Source organism: Seriola dumerili, unplaced genomic scaffold (assembly GCF_002260705.1).
Source record: "Seriola dumerili isolate Sdu_G_001 unplaced genomic scaffold, Sdu_1.0 BDQW01000068.1, whole genome shotgun sequence".
NCBI classification, from domain to species: domain Eukaryota; kingdom Metazoa; phylum Chordata; class Actinopteri; order Carangiformes; family Carangidae; genus Seriola; species Seriola dumerili.
Window position 1 is genome coordinate 2,040,789 of NW_019174323.1, and position 21,560 is coordinate 2,062,348.

At 43.4% G+C, this 21,560-nt stretch overlaps 1 protein-coding gene across 1 annotated transcript in view; it reads left to right on the plus strand.

The window, feature by feature from the left end:
* The first annotated feature begins 11,677 nt into the window (after positions 1–11,677).
* The window catches only part of LOC111219578 (PH and SEC7 domain-containing protein 1-like), a 54,839-nt gene continuing 44,956 nt past the window's right edge, over positions 11,678–21,560 (plus strand). Inside the window, exons 1-5 of the mRNA XM_022742296.1 lie at positions 11,678–12,660; positions 13,258–13,921; positions 15,630–15,747; positions 16,642–17,194; positions 17,505–17,972. Coding sequence (XP_022598017.1) covers positions 11,678–12,660; positions 13,258–13,921; positions 15,630–15,747; positions 16,642–17,194; positions 17,505–17,972 — 2,786 coding nt within the window. The remainder of the gene's footprint in view (positions 12,661–13,257; positions 13,922–15,629; positions 15,748–16,641; positions 17,195–17,504; positions 17,973–21,560) is intronic.

The following is a 21,560-nucleotide window of genomic DNA, read 5'->3' on the forward strand; positions in this document are numbered from 1 at the left end:
TGTGTGTGTGTGTCTATAGAATAAATGTAGCTGTTGTTGTGTCTCTGGCTTCTGCTGACAGCTCGGGGTCGATCAAGATAAACAACCACTGCTGCAGCTGTGCTCGACAATATAAATGATCCAGATGTTTGTGTCATGTTGTGAGACGTGAACATCAGACCAGCAGACAGAGGAGAGTGGGACTCCACAGTATACTGTGTGTGTGTGTCTGTGTGGGCGGGTGAGAGTGTGAAGGCATGAATGAGAGAACATGTGTGAGGGTGTGTGAAATGAGGGACTGTGTGTGTGTGTGTGTGTGTGTGTGTGTGTGTGTGTGTGTGTGTGTGTGTGTGTGTGTGTGTGTGTGTGTGTGTGGGCATGTCAGTGCATGTGATGCCACCTCTGTTTAAGTTGTGATCAGCAATGTTATTTATACCATTAATCAGCTGCTGTATAGTTGAGCTTGGTGATTATTATTGATTGTTATTAGTGCTGAAACCAGTGATCGATCAGTCGGTCAACAGAAAAATAACATGAAACTACTCTGATAATCTGATGATTGTATAAATAGTGCAATATCAAATATTCCCGCCTCACAGATGCTTCTCTTTTGTCATACATCTTTGCAAACTGAGTATTTTTAGATTTTACACTTTTGATCAAACAAAACAAGATATTTGAAGTCGTCACATTTGGCTCTGTGAACAATTTTGTTGATCGATTAATCTTAAAATGAATGTGCAGATTGATCAATAATTCAATACTCTTTTGCGATTAATCATTCTACAAATATCTACAGTCTAATTTAATGATTGTGAGCAAACTGTACTTCAAAACTAACAAAATTCATCATTAAGAATTTCATTTTACGCACATGAAGAGTTTGTAACAGAAAAACACTGGAACACAAGTCCTTGTTGTGAACTGCTTTATCATGCTATGAGTGAATTTGCTTTAATATTGATGTTGGAAAAAAATGTTGTAGGAAAAGTCTGAAATCAGTAGCCAAGTTTCCATTTTAATTTAGTGTCAATTTTAACTGGATATCCAGAAAATTAGCAGAAGAAAATTAGAATTAACATTAACGTTTCCATCCACTACTGTTACACAAATATGAAGAGCTGGTTCATGTAGATGAACTGTTGGTGTAACAAGATGATGCTTTTTCATGTTCATTGTTTTTTAACTCTTCAGTGACGAGTGACATTTAAGTTATTGAGATTTATTCACTATTCACCAGTATTCCTCTGGTAAACCTCTTTGCAATATTTAAACTTTTTTGAGATTCCTGGTGTTTTTAAATTGACAATGAGCATAAAAACAAGTGAATGGAAACACACTAAGTGAATGTCGTATGAATAAACATCTGAATAAATGGAGGTAATGGAGATATGGTAATTAAAACACTGTCACTCCATGTGCTTAATTGTTTATTATGTGAAATAAATGGATCGAAGATCAGTGCACCGTTAAAGTGCTGGAGTCCCAGGGGTTGAGGGTGGAGCAGCGGGTGGGTAAAGGTTAAAGTAAAAGTCCATCTTGTGCATTTTTCACGGGCTGTGATCTGCTCTTTCCTGTGAATGTGAGTCATTAGAAGAAGCTTTTACTCTTTATATATTTTGGTTTGATACTGTCGTTATTCGGACATTGTCGTCTAATTCATCACACATCCGTTTGGTGTCGAGTTGGAACGATGGATTCACTGATTAGTTGATCAACAGAAAATTTGACAGTTGAATAATCATAGAAATTTCAAACATCTTCTGGTCATTCCTCGTTCCTTCGTTTTGAACTTTTGTCGGACAAAACAACCACCTCTGTCACCGCTGAAGGATTTTTTGTCGGGATGACCGAGAAAATCGAAATGATTGTGGATAATAGATAGAATAGATGGAGTCTGCACCAGTGCCACCGAGCTGCTGTTCTCTCTCAAGTCTTGACTCACTGACCCATCCAGAGGAACTCGGCCCTGCAGCAGAGACAACAGGGTGAGCGGGGTCACCTGCTGAGAGCAGCTTTGAAATGTGAGTTACTTCCTGAGAGGGCGCAAAGATGTCGCTGCTTCTGAAACACTCACATACTGTAATCCAAGAAAACCAGGGTTCTCCATGGTTGTCCTTACTCTGACTATCATCCGCAGTGGCAACAAATCCTATCCGCATGTCTATGATGTAGAGGGATAGGCCTTGGCCAATATTCAGTAATATCAAATATCATGATATTTCCTCCCATATGCAATAGTTTTCATTATATTGAGAAAAAAAAAAGCTCCTGAAACATAAAATACAATAATGTAATCATATATTATAAAAAACCTGCAACATAAAAGATAATAATATAATTATATGTTATAAAAAAAAACTCTTGAAACATTAATTATAATAATGTAATCATATATTTTAAAAAAAGCTCTGGAAACACACAATACAATAATATAATATAATTAAATATCATAAAAAAAACTCTAATTGTAATTATATTATAAACCCCACCACACCCCCATGATAATTTCATATATCGCGATATTTTGGTTGGAGTGTATCGAGATATGAGTTTCTGGATATCGCCTAGTGATGAATCAATAAATGACAGCTGCATGTCTGTGATCTAAAAACAGCCTGAGGTTAGTTCTTGCAGTTCGGCTGCTGTTGGCTGAATACCAACACGGTCAGCAGTTAAAGCTGCAGCCGCATGACATGCAGCTCATGAAGGCAGTTAGCGTAATAAAGGCTGAAACTTTTAGTGCCTGATTGCCACAATTTGTGTCAGCAATTGCTCTCCATCTCCAAGTCGTAACTCCAAGTCAAACCTGAGCACACAGACCTGATTCACCTCAGTGTGAATTACACCATTATCTCTGAGATAAACAGCAAATAAAGCTCTGGCATTAAGCTCAAAGCACCGCTGTGCCTCACAGAGCTGCTAGCGTGGCTGAGGACTCTCAGCTTGTGTTTGCATGGATGGTTCTGCACAGCAGGCTCACACACAGACAGGAATAGGCTCTGTGGGAACCTGAAGAAATGAAATTCTCAAAAATGTTTCAGCAGCATTTGTAGGGTTCTGGTTGTGAGTCACGCTCCATTCAGCGAGTGAAGGTAGTGAGTAGAGGAGTTGTACAGGCGGCAAGGTCACGGCCAGTGCGGTCTCTCCCTTCTCTCTGCATCTTCCTCCTCTCGCTCAAACACACACACACACGTTTTGTGCCTCTGCATGACTCAGAGGACTCGTCTTCTTTAGTCTGAATGTGTCTTTGAAGGCAGCGTCTGAAGGAAAGAGAGGAGAGCTGCTGCAGAGCGACACAGCCCGGCATCAAACGCAAACAAAGTCACATTTCCTGAGACAGCTCCGACACTTTTCTCTTTAATGTCAGTTCATCCTCTCGTAATTATGATTCAGTGGTGATGAGTGGAAGTTCAGCGAGTTTGAGTGGTGTATTTTGGGTGTGCCATTTCTTGGGAATTTGCATGAGTAGGCAGCTGTGCCAAATTCAGTGTGATGTAACTTAATATTACATGTAGAGGAATCATTAGCGGCTTTGATTGGATGATTGGAGGTTGGATGGTTCGTGTTGCACCGAGAGTGTCCCTGAATATCCCTCTTAACCTCCCCAGGCTTCCATGTGTTACTACCTAAACCGCACAACCTGTCATGGCGCTGAAATCATAGCTGCCGGTGCACAGCGCCAGCAACAAGCAAGCTGAGAGCTAATATTAGCATGCCCCCCCCCCCGGTCCCACCCCTCCAACCCACCGGCACCGCATCATATTCAACTGATATTAGCTAATGTGAGAGCTGCACATGCTGGCTGGGGTTTAATTACCTGTGTGATTTGGCTCGTTAATGCTCAGCACAGGGACCCAGTGGAGTTAATACATATGTGTGTACAGTATGTGTGTGTGTGTGTGTGTGTGTGTGTGTGTGTGTGTGTGTGTGTGTGTGTGTGACCCAGAAGGACAACAGGACAACAAGATGAGTCATCAGTATTGAGATTTTGTTTATGACCAAAGGTGCTGCTCGAGCTTTATACATGTCGTCCTTCAGCTGCACCTCTTTCCCATCAGGCCTTTCACCGTTTGCTTTCTCTCCAAGGTTTATTTATTGAGCACGTTTGGAACGGTACAAATAACCATCTCGCAAAAGTTCTGCTTTTCTTGTTAATCCAAAACCCGAGCACCAAGCTGACAGAAGACACACACACATGCATACGACTTAAACCTGCACACACAATCACACATTAACGACAGCGATTATGTAAGAAAGTAGCAAAAAAGAAAACAAACACAATATTAGAAAAAAATTGCAATAGTTTATTGTGATTTTGATAATAATTTTTCAGCCCTACACAATATATAGAACATGGAACTGAAAAAGTAATAATAATAAATAAAAAAAGTAAATAATAGTAAATAAGTAATAGATGGAAATTTTTGAAATAAGAAAACAATCTCAGGTTTCTCAAAAAGGATCACTTTACTCCCTATGAAACATATTCACTGGCTCTTGAGTGAAATTAACATTATTTTGCAGTTTCAAACACATATAACCTGATCCAGTGTGGATGGGAGGGAGGGGCCGAATAGGAGGAAGTGAAGGCCTGTATACATTGTCAGGTTTTGGGCAAAATCAATTCTTATAGGTACAGTTGTAAGATTATATATAAAAAAGGGAAGGGCACATCCAGAAACATGTGAAAACACCGGCAGCAGTCTTGATCCCTGCAGGTTTTGCCTGAAGTGACCAGTTTTGTCTGAAATACAGTTTTTGCAGTGAGTAAATATGTTGCCGTAGCGGCGCCGCTCGAAGGTCACGCTGTATATTCTTTAAATCACCAGCTCTCACACCGTGTTTGAACGCACAGTTGAACAACCAAGGATTCTGCTGCTGAGGTGCAAATTAAATAATAGGTTCACATTTTTAAAGTAAAATAAGATAATATCCACATGCCCATATTAGGGCTGAACGATATGCAAAAAAAAAAAAAACTGATTTGAATATTGCACTTGGCCATTATGCGAGTCATTGGTTGGAGTTGTTTTAATACAGAACTGTGCAAATGTTTTAGGCATTTAAGATGTTCAGATGTCTGATCCATCACACAGTCCCATCAGGAGGCGTCTGATTGGTCTCAGATTCATCCTGCAGCAGGACAACGAGCCCAAACAGTGTCATGACTGAATCTTTTTTTCTTTTCTTTTCTTTTTTTTTTTTAAAGTTGTCTGGCCTTTTTTGCCTTTATTATAGTTACAGTGAGAGAGTGACAGGAAAGTTGGGGAGAGAGAGGGAATGACATGCAGCAAAGGGCCACAGGTCGGACCCCAACCCAGGCCGTTGCTGCAAGTACCGAGCCCAAATGGCTCCACCAGGCGAGCCACCGAGGCGCCCCATGACCGAATCATTTTTACTGATGCTTTGACGTGACAGCCACATTTTTAATGGTGAAGCTGGTTACGGTTGTTTAATCCTGAACAAGATCATCATACGTTTAGATTGTAAAATCTTAATCTGTTACCAGTGAATATATCCGTCAGAGCACGACAGCACCTTAATGTACTTCGTCACCTCGCACCACTCTTACAGTCATCTAAATAAAACCTTCTACAGTGGAGAAACACTTTCGTCTTTCTAATGGAGCTCAGAGAAGTTTCCCTGTTGATTCATTTACAAGTTTAGTAAATTATGTGATTGAAGTGTTGTGCTGTAAATCAGGCCGAGCATGGCAGGTGGCGAGTGGTAATGGTCTGTTTCCATTGTAACTCCTAACACAGCAGTGACGGTCCCAGCAGAGCAGCTGCCAAGTTGGACAACTGTCAGAAAACTGGGTACTGGAGGGGAAACGCTGGAGCAGCCGGGATTTCAGATTAGAGTATGGATCAGGAGGAAAGGACAATGCTTACACCAACATCTCCTGTGTAACGTCTTAAAAATCCACGTTTACCCTTTTATTTCCTCTTAAGTAGCTTTAAGGTTTAAAAAACACTTTATTCCAGTATCATAGATATTCTCTATCATCTTTTTCAATTATGTTTTAACTCCATGTTTTTTGTGTCAGCATCCGAAGGCGTATGTATATATATTCATACACTCACACGTGTACAATATATATGTATTTGCTGCATTTATATACATTAAAACAATACCATTGGTTATTGTGCTTTTCATAATAATGGTATTCAAACAAAAATTATATTTATAGCTCTTTATTTTATTATTTGTTAACTAATCCTAAATCATGTTGAGCTTCCTTCATTATTGGTCCCATATTTTACACTGTACCGGCATTTTGTTTGGATATAGCCAATCAGAAGAGAGGCTCTGATCCTCTCTTTTTAGCAGCACATTAACTATAAATCAAAATATTACTCAAAAAAACTAGGTTTAGCCCTGAGTCATGTCTTCAGGTATTCTCGCATACAGCTGCAGCCTCCTTTCCCTGCCTGTGTTTGTCGCCTGAGTGGCAAAACTCAGGGCAAATAAAAACCCACAGTCAAGCACTCTCTGCTGCTCCTTAAGCTGAATGCTTTGAGTGCGCATTAATAACCGAAGGCGACCCAGATGAGCATCAGCTCAGATCTTCTCTCATGTGGACTGTGGTAGTAGAACAACGTTCACAGAGACTTAAATCAACCTGAAATATACACATTTATACATGAAAACGTAAGTGTTGCTGAACGGAGCCTTTAAACAGCCTCCTTGCTGCAGGAGAAGAGGGTTGTGTTCGATCTTGAAACACAAGCCTTCCTGTAACTCTACACTCCCATCACTCTGGCTGACTGCCAGCACAGCTCTCTCTCCTTCACATTCCCAACACCCTCACACTTCTCTCTTTTGCTTTCTCCATCTCTCTAACAGCCATTTGTCTCTCGTGCTCTTTCTCTCACCTGCCTTTATCTCTCGTGCTCCCATCAACGTCTTGCGTGATGAATTCCTGGATAAAAAGGGGCACAAATGAAGTTCAGGCTCATCGCTTCTTTCCAAAAATCGATCCTGTATCACAGGCTTCCTCTCTCTCCGTGGCGACAAAGATGACAAATAATATCTAATGATAATCCCTGTGGATCTGTCCCTCGACCATATTGTCACATTTATGATGTGGCCAAGGCTACGTCTGCACTAAGATGGTTAAATGTGAACATGTGAAAATGTTGCACGTGATTGTGTTAAATCATAAAGCGCTCTGTCCACACTAAAACACCAAAACAATAGGAAAACCGTTAAATCTGTAATTTGTTTTAGTTGGAAACATCACAACTGCGCAATCAAAGTTTCAGATGATCAGTTCAGTCGTACGTTCTACCTCCTGTTGTCTGTGATCACCTTTACTGCGTTTTAATTCTGCTGAACTCAAGATTTATTTCTTCTGATTTACATATTCCTGTTTCTGTTGTCAGACAATGGCATCGAGGCATACGGTGTTTTCCTTCTCCACCCTAAAATGAAAGGAGGACAGTGTTTTCAGATCTATCTAGTTTTGAGTGTCGAAACAAGAAGAAGAGAAGGAAAAAGAAAAAGATGCATTTTCAAATTTAGCCACCTCAGGCTGCGTTCAATAGACAAAAAAAGCTTTTCTATACTCAGGAAACAAACCATGCAACAGAAAGTGAATCAGTCTTGTGTGTTGTACGTCAGAAAACAACTGTATAATCAGAGCAGAGCTTGAAAATTACATGAAGAGCTGCAGCCAGAGATGTAAAATCCTTCTGCATAATATTATCAATCACTATGCAACGATTTACCTCTGTGACTCCAGCCAGCACTTTTTTTTTTTTTTTGCCATTTCCTGTCTGAATGACCGCTTAGTGTGCAGCACTTATAGTCTCAGAAAAAAACAAATCTAACCCTGTGGCTTCATTCGTTCATCAGCTCTGTCACATTTATGATGATGCAGCCAAGGAGCCACTTCGTCTTCCTCACACCTTTACAGACAATGGGGCCCCGCGTGGCCACCAACAGCTGGACAAAGGGCTGTTTTTGTGAATGGTGTAGCCGTGGGAACAGTGGCCCTGAGGTGTGAACACGGCAGAAAGATGTGAGTGTGACAAATGGAGAGGCAGTGAGAGTTGTTTCCTAATTAGAGACAAAGAAAGAGAAAATTTTTTTTTATTGCATTTCATTTTTTACTAATGTTCTTATCACAGTGAATAGAAAATTAATTAGACGCCATTAGTGGGTGTCAGGGTCATACTGCTGCAAACAAATGTCGCTGTGACTCCAGGCAGAGAGGCTGGGTAAAATAATTAAAGAGCTAAAGGGAGAATTTGCTATGCTGGAAAGATCGGTGGGATTGAGTTTGGTCTCTTTGAAGCCGGGGCAGAAACATCAGTTGGGGTCAAGGAGGGAAAGTCGATCGCCTTGTGCGCCAACTCCCTCACAAGTTCCCTTTGTTCTGTCAACTTCAATTATCGACACACACGTTCTCTCCCACCGCCACCATAAGGCAACTCCAATCTGTCGCTGCTGGCAGCAGTGTGCAGCTCACCATCCTCATTTGAGTAATTCTTTACTTCTTCTTACACAAGAGTTCTGTTGTGTGCGCTGGCTTTATTGGCGTGGAAAGTTGCTCTGCACGAACACGTAACAGAATGGTGACAATTGGGAAAGAATTCAGCTCGGCTGAGTTGAGTCAGAGCCAAGGGGATTTAGCTCGACAAAGAGAAAAAAGTGGCTCCAGCAAAGGATTTAAACGCACAGCAACAAAGACGTGTCTGTGATGAGAGTCGGGTGTTTGGTGCATGATGTGGTTGAGCGCTGCGGGTGTCCTGGATCTGAGTGAACTTGAGGTCTGACAGATCCGGGTAGAGAGAGACTAAAGCGGCGAGGAATTAACTAAGCTGTTAGTCATTTGAATATGTCTCAGTATCATTGTCACAGCTGTACCCAAAATAAAATCAGATCAGGCTAATCTGATTTTTCAAGACTCGTTCATTCTCTCAGTCCCTTTAATAGATTCATTTCTGGCTGGACCCTGAGTGTTGAACTGTTTCATTCACAGTTTAGATCCACCGCCGTCACCGGGTCTTATCAATGGCGAGGCAGAGAGGAGGAAGTGAGGGATATAATGTCGCTCTCTGACACCATGAATCAGCTGCACATCTCACTACATCCTAGAGAAAATGATCCGGACAGGAGAGTGGAGGCACAATATGTGCACCTGCTGAGTGTATTGTAGTTAGGTTGTAGGATGACCTGCAGTAGATGACAAGTCTTTTAAAGGAGAAGTCTCACTTACAGGACACAGTCATTCAATGCATTTACAGTTAAATCCACTTAAAACAAATTAACTTAAAGTCTGAAGTTGTAAATAAAAGTTTGGGGTTTCAGTGTACAATATTCTAGCCAAACCTGATTTGTCTTTAGCTGACGTCAAGTGAATGTATTTGTAACAGCGGTGCCCTTATGTTGCACATCTCTGTAGCAACAGGCACCAATTTGCTCTAATGACACAGAATCCAATCAGTTGGCCTTGAACAAGTTTTAGTGTGTACAGTACACCCTTATATCTATACTTTTAATGAGGTGTAAAATAGCTGTAATGATCTAAAGCGAGGCTGTCCCCCAGTTTTTACTGCTGCACCTTGGCTAGCTTTAGCATTTTGCTTCTCTTTTGTTTTTGGCAGAGGGAGCACTGTTACTCTGCTCAAAGATACAGGATTACAGGACTATTATTGTCTATCAGCCGGGAGTCGATTAACACGTCAAACAGCCCTCGGTTTGTGTGTTCATGTTATTTATGGGGCTTTAAGGAACAAGCTGCCAGGAGAGAGAAAAATTGCAGCTGACTTTGTTATATTTCTCTTATTGCAAACAAATCCCCAGTCGGTCGCACATACAGTCCTGCTGCTGGGAATATTCTCTACTGTAAATGCAGTTATTCCAAAGCAAAATTCTTAACTCACTTTTTTATATTCTGTGCTAATAATAACATACGTATAATAATATAATTTATTTGTTAGCTTGCTAGCAACATGTGCTCCGACCAGTGTGTATGGAGTGTGTTTGTGTGCATTAATGTGACTCTCTGCATTTCTTTCTTGCTTTCTTCCAGTCCCCCTCCTTTTTTTCTTCTCGTCTCTCTAAGTTCATCAACTGAAATTAAAATTTAAACATTTTCAAACATGCAGACATGTCTTCGCCTCAGTTCACGCCATCCAGGGCAAACTCATGACTGTCTAGGTATACTTGCATCTTTACATTGACTATATTTGAGCACACCTTTACCTTTTTTATTTCTTAAAAACTAAGGGGTCCAGCTGTTTTAGGAAACTACATGTTCATAATAATTAAAAATATGAATGAAGTATTGAGAGGTGGAAAAAAAGCATTGTTGGTTTTGGTCTTTTCATCTGAGTTGTTGACAAGAGGAAAAATTTCAGAATTTTGTAAATTGTAAATTTACTTTATTGGAGACCTGCTTCTGTCTCAGTGCCATACTCTCGCAAGATCCGTCAACTGCTGACATCGTTTGCCAACCGATAACCAGAAGTTTAGATGGACCAGAGTTATTTTTGGATTGACTTACTTATACGTGAAACCATGGATTAAACTTTAAAACTTAAATAAAACTTGTTTCATTGGTTACCAATTGCTGAAACAGATTATTGGCCTATTAAACTGACATGACTTTGTACTGGGCTGATCAGATGTCATTAGTAGATTAAAAAAACAGTACTGTGTCCATGTTGTGTCATCTATTGTTGTATTCTTTTGGCAGGGACAAGTTATCCATAAGTTAGTGTTAAAAATGCCCGAGACAGGGATAGATTTTAATATTAGCTACTGTCACATTTCATGCTAGTTGCCTTGGCTTGAGGGAGGGGTTGAGGCACAACGCCCACTTAGGAGACCGGAACTGTTTCCCAATTCATACCATTGGCGTTGCCTGTGATGCGGTATCTTCTGTATAGAGGATCTTTGATGACATGTTTAAAGTCAAAGGTGTTTATAGCAGATCTGAATGGACACTCAAAGGGGGCATGAAAGTCTGGCTGTCGTAGAGATAGATAGCGATAGATACCGTTTAGATACGGAGATAACAGTACATATTTTTTAGATATTGTTGTTCACATGAAAAATGACAGAAACAGTTGTGTAGTTAACAAAAAAAAGGGAGCTAGAGAGTTCAGTCCCTGGATCCTTTCTCACCTCTGCACAGCTGACCAATCACGGCTTGAAGTGGGTGAGACTGTCGGACACAGCCCAAAACCCCCAATCCGACATCAGAAAGGTGTGGAGGAGGTTTCTGGAGCTATTTGACCATCCGACAAGCAGTTCTGACATAGAACACTGTCACCTTTATACTTAAATATCAGTGTGGATGTTTGCATCACAAATACTCACACATCCTGTGTGTATCTTGTGTCCTCTGAGAATAGAAAAGATAACAACTCCTCCTTTCTTTCATTCACAGGTATGAAGAATAGGGAGCTGTTAGAGGCGTCCCACGGGCATGTTTGTCCTCTGGCCTGTCCACCTGTGTGTCTCTGCCCTGCACACACACACACATACTCTGGAAGGGAGAAGAAAGACCGTCTAAAAATAAACTGACAAGCACCACCAGCAGAAAAACACAAACCAAACCGACAAATAAAAGAAGAAGAGGACAAAGAAGAATCTCTCCTTTGTTTTGTCTCTTTCGCTCTGTTCAACACACTCCCTGTTCCATTTCTGTTTCTCTGTCCTCATTACGAGCCCAGAGGAGGTCATGTCCCAGTCTGGAAAAGTCCTTCATCTGTATGTGGAAGTGAGGTCTGCCCCAGATCAGAATGGAGGGAAAGGGACATTTGGGGGAAATGAAGAAGGGATTGCTCAAGGGCGTGCACTTCAGGACAGTCCTGCAGAGCTCCTGTCTCAGCTGGCGACCCAGACGACCTGCCAGGCAGTCACCAAGTCCTCCGCGGCTCATCGTCTGGTCCAGGACTGCACACACAGCCAATCTCCATCTCGAAACACCGTCAGCTTTCAGCTCCAGCAAGCCAGCAGCTCACCGACGGTCAGCAAACGTTGGAGTTTACCTTGTGATGGAGCCTCTGCCAGCCACTCTTCTCCAGGAAAGGTCACCATCCCTCACACGCCTCCCAACTGTCGGAGGCTAAACGAGGAGGAAGTCAGCAGCGGGAAGCGGTCAGTGGTCACCTTCAGTTATGTTGAGAAGTCCAATGTGCAGACCGTGGGCAGCCCACGCAACTCTGTGCACGAGAGAGGGACCAGAGAGGAAAGATCCACCCCCTCCCACTTTCGGAAACGGCTCAGTGACCCAGTTTGGTTTGGGAGTCCTGATTCATCGTGCAGCTCCAGTCCCAAACTGACTTTCCGGTCACCAGGAAGTCACCAGCAGACGTTCTCTCCAGGCCTTCGCCAACCACCCTTGGACCCCATCGGCAGGGCAGCTACCCAAAGGGCTGTGGAGGAGTTTGGCTCCCCTTTACTGAGGATTAAACTGGCCCATGCACTTGAGCACACCTCATTCTCACGCTACAGTCAACAGCCACGCTGTCAGTCCTGGGCTGGGTCGCCTGTTCAGCGGCAAAACATCAACGTAAACCCCAAAGACCACGTCACAGATAGGAGCCAGGCTATTTGTGGGCTGCCTCGCAGCCCGGCGTCAGACCAGCTGTCCTCCCAGTCCAGGCAGTCTCCTCGTGCGAGGCCTGGGTCCTGTGTGGAGCCCCAGAGCTTTCTTCACTGGTCAGGAGAGGAGAGAGCTGTGGCCGGAAGCCCAGCCACCAAAAGACACATTCAAAGGAGGACATTCAACAGGAGCACTTCACCGCAGGGAGCAATTCTTCAACTTGGCAATAATGTAGTCGAGGGCTTGAACCAGTTAAGCGACAGTAAATCCTCCTCTCCAGCTCACAGCCCCGAAGTTGCTCGTCGGCTAGCAGAGGAGGCTACCAAAGTATCTTCTATTTTCACCGAGGCAAGAAGGTCCTCATTGCACAATGCTTTAGGCGAGCATGCAAGCAGCTCGATCTCTGGAGAGTTTCACAATTCGCCTCCAAATGCACAACAGTCTAAGCAAACGCTTAAGATGAACATCCCTTTAAATGATCAACACACGCCAGCAACTGACAACACAGACTCGCACCAGCCTGAAAACTCGATCTTGCTGTCACATTCACATAATACAAACTCCCTTAATAACTATGACACTCACCAGGAGGTCTGCGTTCAGAAATCCCAGCATCAGAGCTCAATTTTATCAGCAGCTCAGAGTTCACCCGCCCTTCCTTCACGTTTTCTCCGTCCCTCTCATCCTCCCACTGAGCTCAGCTCTCCCATTAGGGACCCCAGGCTATTCCAAGCTGAGCTCCGAGCACCAGATACCCCCACCCTGCACCGCCGCCAGACCCCACAGTACACCGGAGACTCATGGTCCCCGAGCCTGGACAGGAGAGGAGACCTGAGCTGTTTTGAGAAAGGGGATTGCACTGAGCTAGCTCGTAGGCTCTTTATCAATCAAAGTGTTGAGGAGGCGCCGGTCAGCTGGACCACCAGGCAGCTGTGGGGGATTCATGTGGAGAACAGCCCAAGGCCAAGCCCTGAGCCTGGATTTGGGTCCAACAATGACCGACCTCCTAATCGTCAATTAAGCCAACGTCGCAGGCCACTCAGCCCCACGGCTCAGCAGAAACGGGCCGAGCAGAGGAGGAGAGCGATCCTACTTCTGGGACCAGTGGTGCTGGACTCCCCAGAGGAGGACGAGGGCTGTGATGAAGAGGAAGGAGAAGGCAATGAGGTGGAGGGATATAGGGCTGGGCAGCAGCCTCGCCTGCAGAGGATTGAGGAGCCTCCAGAGGCAGAGCAGAACGGAGCGATGGGAGGGTCGTCCTCGCGGAGCTCCAGTGGGGTGACGGGCAGCCTGGGGGACAGGGACTGTGTATCCCCGGAGTCCAGCCAGTCCAGTCACCAGAGCAACGAGACAGGGGCTGCCACCTCAGGAATACAGGTGAGTACTGGGTGAAGCTACGAAGCTACAAAATGCACTTTTTGTTTTGATAAATTGCATAATTTTATATAATGTAGAAACTGTAGAGTTAAAGAAATAGTTTCATATTTAGGGAAATATGCTTATTTCACTTTTATTGCTGAGAGTTGATTAGAATATTAACACCCAAAATCCTAATCAGGGGCTGCGTCCTTCAAGGGCTGCAGTTGAAGAGCGATTGCATCACAGTGGTGCAAAAAGCTGTCCCATTTCGAAGGCTCCTTCAAATGCAGTCCTTCTTTTCGTGGTCAAAGAGAAATCCAACAGGTGGATCCTTTAAGGCCCAAGAATCATTGCCAATGATGAAAATAATATGGCAGCAAAAAAACACAGACAGAGAGCCTGAGGATTTCACTTTTAAATGTCAGATGATTCATGGGTTTCAGCTTAGTTAAACAGCTAACGGTACAACTGTTGAAACCAAGGGCCTTAAAACATCGAGTTTTTGTGAAAAAAGTTACATGCTGTCAAGGTTGCTAGGCGACAGGAGCCGCACTTTGCGACACAACGGTAAGGCCTAAGCCTAGTTTAGCTTAGCAGTTAGCATGGATCTGTCCAACATTAAAAAATGTACCAGCTCATCTAAATCTTAGGCTGTATTACTTTAAAAACCACAGTTTACACATCCACTGTACAGTTTGGTTTGTGTAGCGACAAAAAAAATAATGCCTTAGATGTGCTGGTAGGTGTATTTTTGATGTTTAGAGAGAGCCATGCTAGCTGTTTCCACCTGTTTGCAGTCTTTAAGCTAAGCTAACTAAGTGCTTGCTGGCTCTAGCTTCATACATATGCTTAATACTTCAAAGACAAGTGAGAGGTATCGATATTCCCATCAAATCAAATTAATATCGGACTCTCAGTTAATTCTATCAAAAAAACATTTGCTTTTCTTTCTGACTTTGATGAGAAAATGGACACCACTCTTATGTCCGATCACAAAGTGTGGGGATAAAGCTAGGATATCGTTAGTTTAGAATAGCGTAAAGACTGGAAGCCGGAGGAAAACTGTTAGCTTGGCACATAACTCCCTGTAAAACCACAATGTGTAACTTTTCTGTCTTTGTGTTGATTAAAGATGCATCATGTTAGCTTTTAAGGTGTTGGTAGATGTATTTTTAAATTTAACTCTGGAGAGAGCCAGGCTAGCTGTTTGCACCTGTTTCCAGTCTTTATACTAAGCTAACTGAGCACCTGCTGGCTCTAGGGAATGGTGTCCATATTCTCATCAAGTCAAATTTGTATCAGACTCTCAGTCAATTCAAGCAATAAATATTTTAAGTTTTAGTTTTCCAGCCGAGAGTTTGATGAGAAATTGTACACCACTCTCACGTCTATGCATTAAGTATGGAGATGGAGCCAGGAGGTAGTTAGTTTAGATTAGCAGAAAGACTGGAAGCAGGGGGAAACAGTTAGCTTGACACATAGATGCATCATGTTAGTTAATAGGCTTTTAATGTGTTGATATATATATATATATGTTTTTTAATTTAACTCTGGAGAGGACCAAGCTAGCTGTCTCCCCCTGCTCCCAGCTCCATACTTAACACACAGACATGAGCGTGGTAATGATCTCTCCTAACTCTGCAAGAAAGTGAAAAAATGTAAATGTCCGACTTTTCCTTCCATGCTGCACTGCAGAGCTAGCCTCTGTTTTTTCTCTGTCTTTCAGACGGATAGCGCCTGTGCGGTGCCTGTGCCCTCGCTCCATTGTCAGAGGATCGCACGTGCCAAGTGGGAGTTTTTGTTCGGGACCCCTGCTGAGGAGGCTGCTAGCAGGGGGGAGAAAAGTAAGAACATGACCACCTCAATTTCTTGTAGTTACTGCACATAAGCTTAGAAGAAAATTGGCTATATAATATACTGTCTAAAATTTACATGATTGTTGTTTGTCTCTAATGGTCAACAAATCCCATGAAAAACCCAAAACAAGTATAGTGTGTATCCAAAGCCTGATATATCTTATTCCTCTGTGCCATAGAGTTGCATGTTGACATGTGACATGTTCCCTCATCACCATGTGTGCACACATTGTAGTTTATTTTGCCTCACTTACACACACCATCCTGCTGCCCAAATACTCATTAGAACGCCAAATGTGTATTAATCCACTGCTGAAAATAGTCCCCAGCAAACGTACTATTTACTCCTGTTCGATTAACGTTTGCCAAAAGCTACAGTGACTAGCTGTTTTAGAGTATTACTTTGCCTTTTTTGTTTGCCTTGTCACTTGTTTTTAAAGAATTGTATCTTGAAAGGACTTTGGGCTGACAGCTGCACAGACAGGTTAGAGAAAGTTTTCATAGATAGACTAACACATTGTTTGTTTTAGTATTTTCATGGGATTTGTTGACAATTAGAAAAAGACAGAATATCACCAGCCTTATCCTTTAAATTAAGCAAAATTATATCTGAGGTTGTTTCTGATTTCACTATACAGTCCAACAATTTGTTATAAATGCAAGGAATTCAAAACATTATGATCATATTATCAAAATACAATAGATAAAAAAGGTTTCCAAGAGAGTCAGTACCAAAAAAAAGTATTAAGGTTCAATACCCAGCCCAGACTTTTACTTGTCATTTAGGATACTGGACCTCCTATTAAAGGAAGAAAATGATCTAAGTACAAGTCAAATCTAAGTCAAATTATTGAGTTTATATTTCATTTTCTTTATCTGCAGACTCTCTGGAAAACTCCACAGCTCCTCCCAGTGGTAACTCCAGTGAGTCTCCCACCCCGACTCCCCCTACCTCCCTGCCTCTGCTTTCTGCCAATCATGAGGTGCAGCATGTGGAGGTAGAGCTGGTGACCCCTCCCCCAGCCATCATCGGGACATCACCCAAAACCGGGATAATTCGCCGGACGCTCAAGTATTCAGAAACCGACCTGGACGCTGTCCCGCTGCGCTGCTACCGCGAGACGGACATAGACGAGGTGCTACTGGCTGAGCAGGACGACGCCGACTCTGCATTTGGGAGTAACCGAAGCGTGCAGGGCACCTCAGGGACAGGCAGCAGCCCTCTGGGGGGTCTGGCTTATCGGAGGACAGATGGGGAGGGGGTAGAGGAGAGAAGAGGTGGAAGGGAGGAGGAAGAGGAGGAAGATGACGAGGAGGAAGAAGAGGAAGAGGAAGAAATGGTGAGCTGGGCCAGTGTGCGGATGCAAGGAGACAACAGGAAGCAGCAGTATGCAGCTCAGGAGAAGCCGGAGGTGTTTGGACACCTTCTGAAGAGGTGAACAGAAGCAGTTGAAACACACACACTCAGTCATACTCAAGCCTGTAAACACATACAAGTGCAACAACACTGTGGTGGAGGCCGACCTATATTTAGATCCAGAGTTTGGCTCTCACCCATAACCTATTTTTCAAGTAGATAGTAAACATGTTTGGTTGCATTTTTGCATAAATTAAACACAAATCAAAGATACACAACAACTCAGTGCTGTTGGAGGTTCCTTTTTCTAGATGTTACACATTTAGTCTCTTCTTTATAAACACAGCTGTCTTCTTTCAGTGTTACTAAAACCTCCCTCCCTGTCCAGGCCAATGGAAACGTTTTTCGACAACCACCACCCAGCCCTGAAATCCCCCATCTTGGTCTCTGGTCCTCGATGTGCTGCAGAGGACACCTTCAGCCGCCACTTTGAGAGCATCATGGAGTCTCACCGAGCCAAGGGGACGTCATACAACAGCCTGGACAGTGAGGAGCTGCTGACCTCGAGCACCCAAACAGTCCTGACCTTTGACCTGCCCACGCTAACCCCTGCCATCCACGGGCTGGTCTGCCATAGTGCCAGGCAGATCGTGCAGCTCAGCTTTGCCCCGCTGGCACACGACGAGAGACCCAGTCTGTCCGATTCTATCTTTACCATGACTGGGGACTCGGACGCCACCAGAGCCCCCTCCAGCGAGAGGCTGAGCAGCGGCTCAGATGACACGCCGCCCAGAGGACGAGAGTGTGCACAGCTGGGGAGCAGCTGGTACAGCAACCCGTCCTTCTCTTTACCAAGGTGAGTTAGCACGACAAGTAGTCACAGTAAATATCAATGTGTCTGAACAGCACTAAAACCTGTGTTCATTCTTTTTTTGGCAGCTTATAGCTAGAGCAACAAGATATAAACACAAAACTGATTGTGCTGAATGTAATAGCAAACCGTTGCTTATTTAGACATCTGTTATCATTCATTTGAAGTCGTGTTTCCTACCATCTGGCAAATCTGTCAAGACCCAGAATTCACTCTCCTTTTAGCTCTGTTTTGGTCTCGACCAACTCCTGGGGGAAATATATGGCTTTTTAACTGCTAAATGTGTAATTTGTTCCCAACATTCTCCTTGTCTTTCATTTGGTGCTGGGGAGGTAGTGTAAAGATCTTCTGATGGAAAAGATGCTGATCAGAGCGATGACACTGAAGCGGAACAGTAAAGTTGTGGGTTGTAAAAACCAAAACAATGAGATGAAAGTTGTTCAAGCTGCAAAGAGCTGAGAGCAACTGCAGAGTGACCCCTTTCACCTTCAACCGGTGAAATCAACATGATTAGAACAGATTCAAATTCGCCATCACAATTACTTTAATTATAAACCATTGTATGAGTGAAGAGAAAACAATGTTAGTTAGGTGTGGGACGAGTTAGTGCAGCACATTAGTTCCAGTACATGATACTGTATTGTGTCTCAAGATACAATGTCAGTGGCGGTACGGCGTTACTTTCTGTTGTGTTACAGATATTTGAACATTGAACTGTTCTGCTTTCTGCTGACAAAGCCTCAAGCTGTTTCAGGTTTTTAATAATACACAATGTATAGAATAAGTTTGACTCCTGGTTCCTAAAAAAGGACAAATATACCGTTTAAAAAACACCACAACAAAAGCCTGATGTTAGCGGCTTTTAGCAGGTTTTTTGAGCAGTGTAGAAGGGCTTCAGAGGCCAAAATCACCTGTGCTCAAATACACCAAATAACCAGAAGTATGTGGACAGGGTTGTGCATTTGGTCCTGGGCTGTTTTTCGTGGTTTTTGCCCCTTTATTCCAATTATGGGAAATCTTCTTATTCGTCTTCTACATCATACCATGATATTTTAGAGTCTTGACTTCAACCCCATCCGACACTTTTAGGATGAACTGTAACACAGACTGTGAGCCAGACCTCACTAATGCTCTTGTGTCTGAATGGGAGCAAACCCCTGCAGCCAGGATCCGAAATCTGGTGGAAAGCCTGAAACCTGCGAAAGCCTGAGAGTGGAGCAGCAGATTAATGCCCGTGGCTTTGAAATGACATGTTCTACTATCACATGTGGGAGTAATATTCAGGTGTCATCCTTTTTTTTCCTGCACAATTAGATGATTGTATTTTGATGATTAGATGCTAGTCCCCAATGCAAACAGGACGTGAAATATGTAGCTGACAGTGTTGACAACTGAAACACAGGTGACCTAAGCTGTGATGATTCATCAAGAATCTGGGTCATGTTTGTGGTTGAATATCATTTGTCATCATGTCTTTTATTTATTTATCTATTTATCTCCAGTCTGACCTGAAATAATCATACAGGAAGACTAGTTTTATGTCGACATGTTTCCTTAGAACAAACTGTTCACACAGCTGTTACAGAGAAAGCAGCTCCAAATGACAGTTCTGATTTTAATCCAGTATTAATGCAGTTTTTATTGCCCCCTGTCTGAGGTCAGGATCTTGTTAATGGGCTGTTGTCAGTCTCCAGACGAACGAGTGTCTCTGTCTGTGTCATTCTCCTTGAACGGAGCAGTGCTGCAGTGCTATTCTGGAGTAGCTCAGAGTGAAGGTCGCTAGGAGGCAGCTTGTGGTCCAACTGCTGTCTGCCGTGTGTGTGTATGTGTGTGTGTGTGTGTGTGTGTGTGTGTGTGTGTGTGTGTGTGTGTGTGTGTGTGTGTGTGTGTGTGTGTGTGTGTGTAAGGTGCAGGCATGTTAGACAGTGGCAGATGGCTGCTGCAGCAAAGAGGGATTCACCTTGACTGCTAGAGTCCCAAAGACTTCACTCTGACTCTCCTCAGTTGCAGTTGAGGAGGCTTTATTTCATACCCAGAATCCTTTGTGTTTTGGTTGTATACAGTATATTACTTTATAGCAAAACAGCAGCTTTCCTAATCCATATTATATCCTCCTTATTGCAAGATACAGTGTATGGCAGACAGAGAGAGAGAGAGACAGAGAGAAATGCGGGACAACAGTCTGTGTCTGCTAACTCGTGAAAATGTCTGTCACAGTGCTTATGTGTGACAGTGAGGAAGACTCCGGGCTTCGTGAATGTCACCCCAACTTAGTGTGACAGCACTGCAGAGGTAGAGTGACTGCACTGGGTCACCTTGTTGCTTACACCACTAGATGGCAGAAGAGGACAACAATAATGCAGACAAGTGCCCCCCCCCCCCCCCCATAAGACTCAATCTAATGCAGGTGGTCAGAGGTATGTTAGTGGTGTGTGTGTGAGAGAGAGAGAGAGAGAGAGAGTGTGTGTGTGTGTCTCAGAAAGGAATCCAGTCTCAACTATCAGCTGATTCATGTAGAAATATTCTCTGAAAGCTTAAAACCAAAGCTGCTTCATTTTCTTCTAATTTTTCTGTTTGTGTATAAACACAAACTCACACTTAAGCTTTTCTTTTCTCTGAACTTCCTGATAAAACTCTTTATACAAGAACCAAATCTCACTGAACTCGTGAGTGTAAATGTTTGCTCAGCACCGGTCTTATCGCACTTTCCTGAGCAGCCTTTGAAGCGGTGGAATCCAGGAGTGAGAGGAAAATATTTCTGAGGGCTTGTCCATACTTTGATAAAAGTTGGAATTTCACTCCCCTACCCCCTCCTCTTCTTGCTCCTCCCCCCTCCTCCCTCCTCCCTCCTCCTCCTCCTCCTTCCCTCACATCACCCCTTTCAGATGGTCTGTACCATTAGACAGTGGCTCATTGTGCAGAGCTGCCCAGTGGACTGAGAGGGGGTTCGGTTTAAAGCAAGAGGCTGACTCTGGGAATTATCTCAGGACCTCTTGGCATTGTGCTGGCACTTAGACAATGCCACCAGGTGGCGGAGCCTGAACCGGAGTGCCGGCTTAATCTTATGATTATGAACACTCCTTCAGGCCCCAGTGAAGTGTATGCTCTAAACAGACTCCACAGTGGCCTCAGACCTTGACAAAAGGCCACCTATTCTCCCCCTCAGGGCAGTTATAGTTGTGGAGGAAACAGTTTAGAGGCACACGCCCAGTGGATATTGAGTTTAAACCTGACTCCTCGTATCTTTGTTTTCTCTGAAGGTGTGCTAAAAGCTCAAACCAGAAACAAGGTGGACTAGAATTTGTACAACACCCAAAGGATGGGCAAAGTGAGTGTAGTGAGTATAATTGGAGACTCAGAGAGAGATAGAGAGGAATGAATGGAGGGTAGAAAGACAAGGGAGGGGAATTTTTTTGGGAACAGACAAGCCAAGTTTCATGCCATGCTTCGAATCCAAGGTCAGCAGGGGACAGTTTGAGTTTACACAGTGGAACAGGGAGGGAGAAAGAGAGAGGGAGGAGTGAAAAGAAAGAACAGAAACAACAGCAAACAGACGGGGAAAAAGATAGAGAA